Genomic DNA, 13,453 nt, shown 5'->3' with positions numbered 1-13,453 from the left:
GTTAAGGTTGTGTTAAGAGTTAAGTTAAGCAAACCCGGCTCCTTAAGCAATAACTCTTTGTCAACAAAGACTACACTCTTTGTCAAGGCCAGGTAATATATTCTTACCAGCTTTTAAATACAAGCCCTCAGGAGCTACCAAATTTTCTGACAGAATTCCAGCGCACGGCTGGCTGAAAATTAAAAACCAAGCACTTAAACATCACCTACTAAAACCCTTATAAATCTAACCAAACCAGCCAAGCACCAAATTTGGTCAAATGATCAGCTACCACTTTTTTTCAAGAGGATGAAAATATAGTTTTAAGGACACTATGCTGTAACCAAGCTCACTTTACGCACAACATTGTTTTTTCATTGCCTTACCAGAACAATGAAGTTTGCTTTCTTTTTGCCTTCTACTTCCCCTTAACATTTTTCAAATGCCTACTTTATTGATCACCTAAAAATGCATCCATTGTACTGGGCACCTCTAATGAAGTCACTCAAAATGCACATGGCAATGCATATACTGGAACACATCTGAACACATCACTTTTCAAGGTAAACACAGATTCAAATTTGCACTCACTTGCACCACTTAAAATACACAGGAGTTTTTATGGTTTTGCCCCAGGATTAATCCAAGGCCCACACTCGATTTTTAATTCTACCTACACAAGCAAGCCACTCCAGGTAGAGGGACTGTATTCCAACAGGAGCTTATTGTGACTTTGAGACACAGACACATGAAATGTAATTTCCATTGTCCTACCTGCATGAATGATTCCCTGGATCATCTTGGCTGAGCAGTAGGCAAAATATAAAAACATACACATATGTATGGAGAGGCAGGAAGGAATATGGACAAGCAGATGTCTAAGCACCAGAACAAACAACACTGCACTTGTGTTTCCTTGCAGAAACAAGCGGTTTCAGATCACACAGCTCTGTTAGACACCAGGATCTGGGCAGGTGTAAGACAAGATCCATAAGGGCCAAGGAAGCTGATCTGAAGCAAACAGTGCTTATGGACAGCCTATACATATTAACGCAGCAATCACAGCTCACAAATACAGCCTACATTCCTCTTTTTGTCAAGGCCCATGGTATGTACTTCTGTGTGACATCAGTCATGTCAAAAGACATGACAAGTTCCAGTCCACCAAAGCATAAACAGAGTTCCACTGATTCAGAGGCCTGAACTGGTTCTTTATGTGCAGCCATGCTGTGTTATTAAGGAGAAGCAACACTCTGGACATGTCAAATGTGCCATCAGTGATACCATTTCACAGCTCTCCATGAAGTTCTATGAAGGTACTAGTTAGATTTTTCTCTACATTTCTCTTCAAGGTTTAAGACAAACCCAACTCTGTGGTTGAATAAACTAATATCTTCAAATTTGTATTACATGTTCTGGGCATCCACCAGTTTAACCATTATTTATAAGATTGTTGGTCAGTTTGAATGTTCTAAAGTCTAACTGGCTATGTCAAGCTTTTCTTTTTCTTGAACAATATTACTTCAATTCTCATGTTGCACAAAGGTGAGAAAAATTTATGGTCTGATTTTCTCATTTTTAAATTCATTTTAATCACACTAGCACAGAATTTAGGAAGTATTTTTATGCAATTTCAGAATGCAAGACAAAGCCTTGTATTCAGATTCTCTTCCTTTTACTATTTTCATGCATTTATCTTAATCTTCATTTAGGTAGTTCTTGAATTTTCATCTCTTTTGGTTCTAATTAAAATAGGACAAACCTTTCATCCTTCTCCCAGACAGTAGGGAGCACAAAAGAAAATATAAAACTGAAAAGGAACAGTGTGGAACTCTTCACATGTGGTAAAGCTGTGCAGATGATAAAAAAATGTCTGAAATAAGGAATATCACTGCCAAGTCCACATGCAAACAGTAGAGAAACTCAGGTAGGTTTCTACATCACTGCAGACAGAACTGCTGAACTAAAGAAATGATCCCAGCATAGAAGACAAACTTCTTACTCTTTCATAAAGCACATTTAGATAAATAGTGCAAAAGCCAAATTGATACATCATCATCCATTGCTACCACAGCTGATAAAATATGGATTCCAGATTTGCCAAGGTAGAGAACATGGACAGAACACAGGAGGTCTGGACAAGATTTACTGCAACTAATTTCAGTGAGGCTAGAATCAGCAAGTACCATCAGAAAGGACAGGTGCGTCTACATATTTCATTTTACATTAAAAATGCTCACGAAGAAGTGAAAAAGTAGTGTGTTACATTCCTCGTTTTCATTTATCCTATCCTCTTTATCTTTTCCTCAGTATGCTGTTGTGCATACAGCACTCAAGCAAGGCTATGACATGAAAGTTCTTGTTTTCTACTGCAACAATTTTGTGTTACTTTTTTGCTTGCAGCTGATTCTCAAGATCTGGCTTTTGATCCCCCAGGAATCAGACAAAAGAACTGTCCTGTTGTCAAGAGACAGACTCCAATATTAAGAGATAGAACTTCATAGTGTGAAGTGCCAGTGGCCTACTGAATAAAGCAATCAGCTGATGTAGTGCTCTGACACTCCCACCTGGGGCAAAAAGTCTACAATGTCAGCTGTGCTGCTGTGTACACATGTGGATTGTGTCCCATATATTGCTTTTCCTTTTGAGGCTTTCTCCTTGGTGGTACTTAGTTTAATCCTCAGTTCCTGAAAGGCCAGGCTAGCTGGGCATTTAACCTACGTGAATGCACGCTCTAAACCTTACGGGAACAAACCTCCATCCCTCTGTTACGCCACTGTCAGTAATGCCGGATTGGGAGTTATTCCAGGAACTAAACCACGAGAGCACAAGGCACAATTCCATAGGCTGCTTTAAAACTATCCCAGCATTTAACTAGATGAAGTCAGCTTTTTCCAGCTGGAGGGGGACACCATATTGACATCTAGGTAGGATTGTATGAATTGTATCAAACTACTCAAGTCACAGTTTCTATTCTACAACTGTTTACAGCTTTCAGCACAGTTTTGATTTGATTTAGAGAGGTAGTATAGTTAAAATAACTAACAGATATCAAGGGCCTGTCTTCCATTCCAGATCAACCCCAAATTAATGAATAGTTTCAAAGAAAAAAAATGTTTCACAGAAAAGCTTATGGAATAGTTTCTTGTGTGAAGGCTATGCTCTAGAACCTATGGCAAAATTTCTCTTGTTATCAGTGGGAAAATACACAGAGAAATATACCCAGTGCCAGGCCTCCAAAGTGAAATGGCTGCTTCTGCACAGTCATCAGAGACACTGGATCTCACCACAGGACACATCAGAGACTTCAGCTAGACCCTCACTTCAAGGCACCATCTGGAGAAGCCTGCTCTTCCCTGGCAGTGTGGGAAACTCTCCTGAACGTCTCATCTAAATACTGAGGACAGTCCTGCCTTCCCTCAAGACAAGACCAGAACAGTTGTCCATTCTGACACAGGTGACACAGCTGGGTGACAGTGCTCAGATCCTAGCACTGCCCTGCACTGAACCAGCCTCTCTCTGCACAATTGGGTCAGCAGGTGAGAACAGCAATGCCCAGGAGAGGGTAGAATTGCACTCACTTTTCCTTTCTGCAGGAAGGACTGTACATTGGATTTACCATCCTGCACATTAGAGGCTGATGGTTGTCCTGGGTTGGGTACTTATGCAAATTTCTTACAGAATATTTTTAGAAGAACATTTATTCTGATCTTTACTGGGAGGTGTGGGTAATTTTTCAGGGAATAAAGTTGGCTGTTGACATTATTGAGATGGGACAAGACATCTGGAGTTAGATATCTTCTACCCATGACAGAAAATCATAGCTTTGTGTTTTATAGGGCTCTGGCTTACAAACTTCACATCTTAAACCATAAATGCTCTAAGATGTCCAGAATGGTCTTAGAGTAAGTTTGGATTTTATAATGTAAAAATTATTTCTACTAATTTCTCCTGATGTTCCATTACCCAGGGCAAGTCTACCTGTTTCTGTCACTGCTTAGGTCCTCTATCACCCTCTTTATGCTATAAAACACTACAATTTCCAAGCACAAGACATCAACAAATTATAGAAGAAAAGATATCGTAAACCCAAAGTTTAAACTGATGGCAATAACAAAGATCCCAACCTGAAGCTATAAACAATCTGAAGCAATACATACTGAAATAAAAGCAGTGTATTTTTGAGACAGATGCAGCACAGCCCCATGGTGAACTGAGTTTGGCAAAGTTTGCCATTTGTCTGCTGGAACCCCTTTAATGTTGCCATTAAACAATTCATAGGATGGCTTTTGGACAAATACAACATTTACCACTCTGATGCACCTTTCAATCAAAAGCTGGTCTTTTTGCACTGTTCCTCTGCTTAGACCAGTACATGCAGACTCTAGATACATTGACTCCAATTCTTCTCATGTATCTCTACATTTGCTAGGTTTCCTGAATGATCACACAGAGGGATGCAGTAGGTTTTCAAACTCAAACTTCTTCAGAACAGATGGACACTACCCTGCTGACCTGGAGGCTTCAGGGAGTGCTCTTGACAAAGGAGCACTCAGCTCCACAGGACTGAGAGAAACCAACCTTTCAGGAAATACATTTGCCATTATCAGCTCACATTATAAATTTTAACTTATGCTGTGGTTATGAAATCACAATGAGGATACCTGATTTGAGAAGTTGGAGGCTTTTCTAAGAAGTCTTCTAAATGATTACTCCTCCTGGTATTTTAATTACTCATATTTAGCATAGCTTTATGTGTCCTGTAAAGCAGAGAATTGAACCTGCCAGTTTTTCAGAGGAGTTCAGCACCAGGTTGTCTGGGTTTGAATTACCCTAAAAATAACAGCTTAGATTATGTTCTGAGTAGCAGTGGAGCAATAATAATTTGAACTTGTTTTGAATTCAATAAAAGACATGACAATAAAGGTTAAGTTCAGGTTTGCTTTGCTACAAAGATGCCACAAATCAGTTTCCAGTTTCATTGCCTTGTTAGAAGTGGAGCCCAAACAGCCAGTTCCCTTGTACCTGTTTATGGAACACATCTCCTGAAAGTCTTTCAAAATAGCATTTCAAAATATTCCAGTTTCTTTTTGTTTCTGTAATGATGACCAGGACTACCTGAAAGCCTTTGGGAAGGATTTTCAAGAGAGCCAGAACACTAACACAAGTAACTATGGACACACCTCCTTCCCAGAATAGATTTCCCCCACTAAACCTCTTCAGGTAAATAGCCTGGGTCTGTGCCTGACAGCCAACAAGGAGATGACACACTTAAGCAGAAGTACAAGCCTCAGATTGGCTGGGATATTTTGAGCATGCCAACCATGCCAGGACAGAGGTTCACATGCAAGAACCGCCAGATTTCTCCACCACACTTTTCTGTACGTATTTTGCACAAAGGTGAATGCTGTCCATCTTCAGTACACCAATCAATGCCAGCAGCAGCAAGAACCAGAGAAAGGAACTACCACTAGCCTTTAGAAAGGGAAAATTACTTACCCACATGACCAATCAGCACAGGAACTGACAAGAAAAAGAGAGAAAAGGTTACAAAATGTCACAGCTCAGCCCCGTTGTTATCTCCAGAGAGAATAAAATGCAAGGAGAACACAGATACTCACCTGCCCATTGCCTCCTTTGAATAGGCCAGTTTCTGGAAAACAAAAAGAAATCCTAAATATATTTGAGTAATGTAAAGTGAAAGAAATTGAAATGCAGTTTATACCACTTTATTTCCTTCTGCATGCTGAAAGAATTCTATTCTCTGTACTGTCATTCGCTAAGTTCAAAATTTATTAACAAAGTCCCTGCTGAAAAGGAAATATGTCTGACATTTCCAAAATACAACTGAAACTTGACACCAGGCAGTGCAAAGAGCATTAGGTTTGTCAGAGGTGCTCTACATTTCCTACAGTGCTCTGCAGGTACCATGTTCTCCCACGTTAGAGGATGCCAACAATAAGAAGCTTTTAAGCAAGCAGTCTTCAGAAATTCAGTATTACTTCTGCTAATTGCCTATAGATTTAAGAGCATCTTTTCAAAGTAAAACTACAGCTTAAAGTACCACAGCAAGATTAATCTGATGACTTTGTTTACGGCTACACAAGTGGCAGGGATGATGTTTTTCATGTATTGGTGTAAAAAGACTAAGAAGGGCTACACAGTTCACATTTTTTTCATTAAAATTCTCAAGGTATTACTGCCATTAGTTCTAGAGGAAATTCAGAGATGCTCCTGTGAGGAACACTGCAAGAAGCAGAGGAGGTCCTGAGAAATAATGGGAGCTGTTGAGAAATAACACTGGATCCTGCTGTTGTACCAATGTAAAGAGAATAGCAAATACTTACAGAAAATTAATGTCTATCTGCAAAATTCCTGCTTCTCTGCTTTAGGGGATCAAAAAGGAATTATTTGGTGGACTGCTTATTGGGGTGGCTTTCTTTGTATAATCAATGCAGGTACATTTTTCAGTAAAAACAACAGGAGGTGAATCAACTCAAGTATCTTCTTTGAAATTAAATTGAAATTAGCTTTAAACATACTATTTTCACTTTGAAAACTTCTCTGAAAAACACCCATATGTATTCAGTGACCTAAGGATTGCCACTAAGCTATCCTGATGGTTCTTCTTGTGAAAAAGGGTTGAAAAGGCAAAAAAAAACTTTTTGAGCAGGTTAGCCTGCTCTCTCTCTTCACCTGTGTTTTCCTGTGCTTCAAGGAAAGTGAAGAAATTCAGCTGTTATTGACTTGGAGCCATGTCAGTGAGTAGCCTTCTCTTCTTTCTAGAACATGAGGGCATTGTGATCACAGCTAGAAGGGCAGTCAGCCTGGATATCAGCCCCAGCAGGGCTTGCTAAAATACTAATTTCAGTCAGCTTGCCTTTCAGCATGTTCTTTGACCAACATTTATTATACAACTCCATTTTATGAGGCATTTAGAGATTCTTTAGTATGAAAAACTAAGACACAGCAAGACTAATTTTAAGTGGCAAACAAAGAAACCCAGTAGTCAACAGTGGAAACTAACTCGTGCCCACTACAGCTGTGTTGGATTTTGGGTAGTTTTATTAAGGGCTCATTGTGCTGATCTATACAGTGCCTGTATATTCACTCCTAGTGCACTGGCATCTACAAGGAATCAATCTAGAGATTGATTCCCTCTCCACAAGGTTTTGGAAAGTTATCTGCAAGTAGTAGCTCAGTAAAAAGTGTTTGTTCATTAGCAAAGGAGATGTTCTTCCACACTCAGCCAGCCAGGATGATTTGTAGGTGCTATTAAAACCAACCCCAAGTATTACAGGCCTTAGACATATTTTCAATACTTAGTTCTAGTCTATACCCAGCAGCTTTACTCACTGCTCCTCAAAGGCCCCTGAGACCAGAGCTCAGTGCAGACCTGACTTCTAGAGAAAGGAAGAGGGACATCCCATTGAGGGGTGCCTGGGCCAAAACTCTGTTGCAGGGCAGCCTGAGGAGCTGGTGGCTCCCAAGTTCCCTGAGTCAGGGTCCCTGGACTTAACCAATATGTCTTATTATTTCCAAGTCACCTATTCAACAAATCATAAGGAGAACTTATAAGAACCAAACCTGAAATGTCAAATTATTATTTTAATGGCCAAAGTCTAGAATAAGAAACACAACACAGTCTCCACATCCACATTTTCAGTAGGGCATCAAATTACTTAATTCTCATATAATTTCATAGTAAACTAGCAGCCCCTATTGCAATCGAATGTAGTGTGACTCTCTTTCTCTCTCTTAATCGTTCAATTTGCTTTCCAGCCTGGGGTGGGGGCGAGTGATGACATATTTGAACTTCTTGGTAAACATCCCCTTTTCCCTCTAATTAGAAGCCAAGGGCTCTAGAGTTCTAATACTGGCATGTTTAATCATTTAGGACATAATAGCCTTTGTCAAAACACCTCATCTCTCTGACTCAGTTCCTTCATTAAGATGGAGTTAGAAATTGACCTACTGCACACAGACTGCAAAGATTATTTAATGTCTTCACCCTTTCAATACTTGAAGAGATCTATAAATAGTTTTCCATAACAGCAGCAGCCACACCAAATCTAAGGGGTGCTTTTATTCACTGAAGCTATCTCTGGCAGGTGCTTTGTACCAAATTAATTCTCTTGAAGTGCGACTTTCCTGGCATTATTGCACCAATTCTCCTGATGCTGGAAGCTGAGTTTTGTGTCCATTGCTCTGGTGCACACCTTCCTCAACAGTTATTTTACATAATGGAAAGTTATCATGAATTAATACAAATACATTAAACACAGCCTACAACAATGCAGCAAATCACATGTACCAACCAAATGAGCTTCTATCAACTCATGATCTTGCAGAAAAGCAATTATAAAGGACATTCTTGCCTGATCCTAAGAGATCCTGCCTATCATTATACACAGAAGACAAAATATCCTGAGGGTAATCCCAGGCAGGAGAAAAAGGCAAAGGAAATGTCAAGGAGATCTGAAATAATCCCATATTAGTTAATTCCATCTGTGCAGTACTGTACGAAGCATATTTGATTTAACCCACCAACACACCTCATTTACAACAGGAAAGTGATACCAAGAAATGATTCTCTATGTGCCTGTCCTGATTCCCCACCACAGTGCATGGCAGAGCCACGCTGTCATGGAGGCAAGGCCACAGCACCGGGGATGATTCAGGGAAATGAGGACAATGGCCAGAACTGAAGCTATAGAGAAAGGCCAGAATAGGGAGCACTGCTTTGAGGAACATCTCTGACAGGTTAGGTAAAAATACTGTCTACAGTGATTTAGAGAAATATCAGGAGCAGCTTAGTGAAACAGATATTGTTTCAACTACGTGCAACTTGAACACTAGATATATATATATGGCAAAGGGTTTTCTTTTAAAACTAGAGGAGGCTAAAACTTGAAATGGGAAGAATGAAAGTCAATAAGAGAACACTAAGTGCATGGATAAGAAAAGGGGTAAAGGAAATCTGAGACTATGGCTGAAAGGAGGGCAAGTGAAATTTTTATTTTTTGCATGCATAGAGGGGGATGGGGGATGTGAAAGAGCAGATTTAATATGCTTTTTTCCAGATTTAGAAGAAACTAAAGGAGGTGCTCTATGCAAAGAAAACAATGTCAAGAACTGGAAAGAGTGGTTAGAACATTTAATTAAACAGAGAAAGACAATGGTTAGCACAGAAGGTCACACAACAGGGGAAGAGGAGACAGCAGAAGAGATCTTCCACGTGAACCTGAGGAATACAAAATAATCTGCCTCTGTGAAGTATTCAAACAGCAGTACTGGGTTTACAAATAATTCATATCATTGGGATGCTCCATCCCACCTTTGAATATGGCCCTCAGAATTCAGAAAATGAGGCAAAATCACTCATTTTACATTGCTAAGTATCCATTTCAACGTGCTAAGAGGTGTTTTGTTAGCCACCCATCCGGGTGCCCTCAGGCAGGGTTGCCTTCTCCATTCTCATCCTAATCTGTCACTGAGCACTTTGTGGTGCAAACACAGTGAAGAAGATGGAGCTGCTCATGGGCTGGAAAGTCAATACTACACAAAAGTACCCTTGAAGGGTTTGTATCTTGTCCCAGGAACTTTTCAAGCTGCTGTTTTGGTAGGTTAGCACCTCCCATCACAGTTTTGGGGATTGCTGGGGAAATTGTCTGCCTTTTGATTCTCAGGGAAAGCTGTGCTGCAAATTCCTTTCCAATGCTAAATCTCAGCTTAACTCTTGACTCTCAGGCCCACCAGTGTGGGCAAAGCACATATTTCCCTCTCACCAGCAACCAAAAAAAATCTTACAGACCTGCTTCCTTTGGAAAGGATTCATAACCTAGTTCCTGTGGTCCCATCTGCCCAACACTGTCAGATTACACTTTGATAAAGATGTGGGCTTGTACAGGAGCCCTCAGCAGGTATGGTTGAGAATCTGTTCAACAGATTAAATTGCATGGGTTCCTTTAAGGCTTCATTTCTCATAACAGCTTTTCTCAACATCTCTTGTCATTGTAGATTGTTATCAGACCTGTAAGGAACTGCAGCTCCTTAAAACTTTATTTTCTGAAATTTGATTGAAATCTGAGGAAATTGAAATTATGATGTGTATTACATGCCCACATTGGAAATGCAGGATGCAGACAAAACTTTACACTGAAAGCCCTGCAGGATCAGGCTTTAAGCTGCTTTTTGCTGTGGACTTGGGAAGGAGTCCTGTATGCCAGCTGTAAATTCTCCTATGAGCAGCACAGGTTGTGCTGCTTTGGCAGCAGTGTTTCAATCTCATAGCAAGTCATCCATGGTTCTTGGGAAAGCAATATTTACTTTTGCTTGCGTTTCTCCTCACTTGGATTTTCCAAAAATTGTCTAGGACAAGTGGGAACATGGCCACAATCACAGGGCAGAGTCAGGGCAAATTTGGCAATACTGGAATTCCAAACATATATGTCTCAAAGTATAGATGAATGTCACATTCTATGAACTGAATACAGCTACACAGTAAGGAACACAAGCCAAGTTAATTTATAGATAGGAATGTTTACATGAAGATTTATACTGGAAAAAAACCCACCCTATGGATTGGAATTACCATCTCCATTTGCATTTCAGTCAGGAATTGAAAAAAGAGATGGGTTAACAATCTCACAATTTGTAAATCTACTTAATATCCAAAGAAATTAATTGGGATAGTATTATTTCTATGTGAGGTACTGTCAGTTAACATGATCACACAAATTAAAATGAAAATTCAAGAGAGGAAAAAAAGATATTTTAAATATTTTTTTTATGCTTGGCATGAATACATCCACCTGCTCATTCTGAAAATCTGGCAAGTAATCTGCTTAAAGAAACTCAGGATATATCCTGCATTAGCCCATACAGAGCATGCATGTATATACAGATATTACAGGGAGACCCACAAAGGCAGACCTTACATCTCCAAGACAAAAAAAAAAGTATGAAAGCTGAGACAAACTGGTCTAAGCCTCAACTGATATCCAGTAAGAAAGTATGTTAAAAGTAAGAGAAGGAGAATTTTTCTCAACATGAACTAAGTTAGGATGGAGCAGACATTTCAGCATCCATGGGAGTGTGACAGTGATTACTGGGGATTAGAGGAAGGGATAAAGAAGAAAACCAAGGAGGAAGGCTAATAAGATGGCATTTAATTACACTGCGGGTAACAGACCCTCCACACTACAACAAAAGCATCATGAAAGCAATAATTTTGCTGAATTACTGTTTATTAAATGCAAACCCCACAGATTTAATTTCTCTAATTTTCAGACACCCTGAACTTCTTTTGAGGGCGGGGGGGGGGGGGGGTGGGGGGGTGGAATTCAGCACATGCAGCATTTCTAACAGTTAAATTTCATGTTGCAATCTACCAAAAAGTAATACAGAAATACACTTTGAAAAAATATTGCCAGAAACTGCCAACATGCCTATACAAAAGAGGCAGCAGAGCAGTGCTGTGACAATAACAGCCAATGTATACAAAAAGAAAAGTTTAAGAGCCTGAATGAGGGATGCAGGACTCCAGGCTGCTCTCCAAAATGCAGTTTATTGTATCCAAAACATTAGAGCAGTCCAGGGTCGTGTGTGACAGAGCCTGTGCCTACAGCTGTCAGCTCCAGCTGCAGGCAGGCCTGGACACCCTTTGGTTTTGGTTACAATGCATTAGATACTTTTCTTTGCTGAGCATCTTAATACAGAAGAACCAATCTATACCTTTACTTTTACCTATAGCCTATCATAACTACTGTAATTACCATATTCATGTTACTATTCTCCAGTCACTAAAAGTTAGTACATTACAGTTTAAGCTAGAAGTTGTGTTTCAGTTTTCTTGCAGTGGAAAATTCTGAGACCTTTTTTCTACTTGCAACATCGGCAGACTTGTTTGCCTGTGCTATCTTTCTGCTTGGTAAAAACATCTTGTTTGAGGTGGGTTTATCCTTTGCCCTCTATTTCACTCTCAGGTTCTACATTCAAAAATCTCTCTGCCAAGCATACATATCTGTTAAACTTTCTTGTCAAACTTTCATCCTTCCCATCAGAAAAGCAGAAAGGAAACCTAAACAAATATAAACCTTCTGGAAAGATCAAACCCAGAGCACTTTATCTGATTCCACTGAAATGCTGCAGAGCCATACCCAAAAGGGGAGAGCAGCAGTGGGAAATTAGATGCATCACCTTGTTTCCAAGAGTAATTTTGATTTCTTTTAAACTCCCACTATAGATTATCTTACTGTGAAAATTGAACACAAAGCAGTTACATGCACTGTGTGCATTAAAAAAATCACATTAATTTTATTTCTCTCTATCTTTTTGCAAACTCTTCTAAGGGTAACAGCATCATCAGACTTCACAGAAGCAAACTTTGGCTAGCATCTCCTGGGAAGACTAACATACAGGCTCAGGAAAAAAACCTTCTCGCCATTATCCACAACAGTTTCCATATTCATCTTTCTTAGTGCACATTCCTAGCATAGAAGTCCAATAAAAAAGCAGGAGGGGAAAAAAACCAGTGCATCCACACTGACAAAACTTACTGTTTCTAGGGAGTTACATATTTAAGACTTACAAGTTTCATAAAACTATTCATCCATTATTTTGCAAAAGTAATCTTAAAGAAGATACATAAGGCACCACACATTTTAAGAAGCCTTTTACCCAGAGAAATTAAGATATCTACTGTACCTTAGATGAATCCAAAGTTAAGCACTCTACTTTAAAATACACAAACTCCTAAAACTACATCTTTGTATTTCATATGAGACAGGCTTTTTTTAGTTTGACTTAATATTTCTTTTATTTTCTTTAAGCTAAAATAAACTTGAATCAACAGAAAATATACCAAGATATTCTGCATTTATATTGACTCGTTTTACATTTGTGGTACACTGATTTTAACCTGCAGCTTCCCATTGCAAGTTACCTAATGTTATTTATTACCCATAGCCATGATATTTTCTGAAAAATCCCTTTGCCGGGATTTTTCTCCTGAGAAGCTGAGAGGCCTCAGGAACAAAACGTAAAGAATGGTTATCTGCTGCTGTGGAATGCAACAGGTGGATCTGTGATTGGTCTCATGTGGTTGTTTCTAATTAATGGCCAATCACAGTCCAGCTGTCTCAGAGTCTGGTCATTCACAAGATTTTATTATCATTCCATTCCACTTCTTTCCTTTCAAGCCTTCTGATGAAATCTTTTCTTCTATTCTTTTAGTATAGTTTTAGTATATCATTATCTTTTAATATAATATATATATCATAAAATAATAAACTAGCCTTCTGAAACATGGAGTCAAGATTCTTGTCTCTTCTCATGTCAGGACTGCCTGCAAATTGCCACAATTACCTTCAAAGTTTTTACTTTGGTGTCCTACTTTATTTTTAACTACACTCATTTCAGTCAGGCAGCAGTGCACAGACATCACAGACCTGTAGAACATCCAACAGGCAGC

At 39.3% G+C, this 13,453-nt stretch overlaps 1 protein-coding gene across 1 annotated transcript in view; it reads right to left on the bottom strand.

Moving 5' to 3' along the window:
- The window catches only part of IMPG2 (interphotoreceptor matrix proteoglycan 2), a 54,755-nt gene that overhangs the window by 27,396 nt on the left and 13,906 nt on the right, over nt 1-13,453 (bottom strand). The window contains exons 4-5 of the mRNA XM_071433539.1: nt 5,601-5,632; nt 5,479-5,502 (exon numbers count right to left, since the gene is read on the bottom strand). Of these exons, the coding sequence (XP_071289640.1) occupies nt 5,479-5,502; nt 5,601-5,632 (56 nt within the window). The remainder of the gene's footprint in view (nt 1-5,478; nt 5,503-5,600; nt 5,633-13,453) is intronic.

This window comes from Agelaius tricolor, unplaced genomic scaffold, assembly GCF_023055355.1.
Source record: "Agelaius tricolor isolate 1412-34295 unplaced genomic scaffold, bAgeTri1.0.p SCAF_9, whole genome shotgun sequence".
NCBI lineage: Eukaryota > Metazoa > Chordata > Aves > Passeriformes > Icteridae > Agelaius > Agelaius tricolor.
Note: the sequence above shows the minus strand (reverse complement) of the source record. Positions and strands in the feature narration are given on the sequence as shown.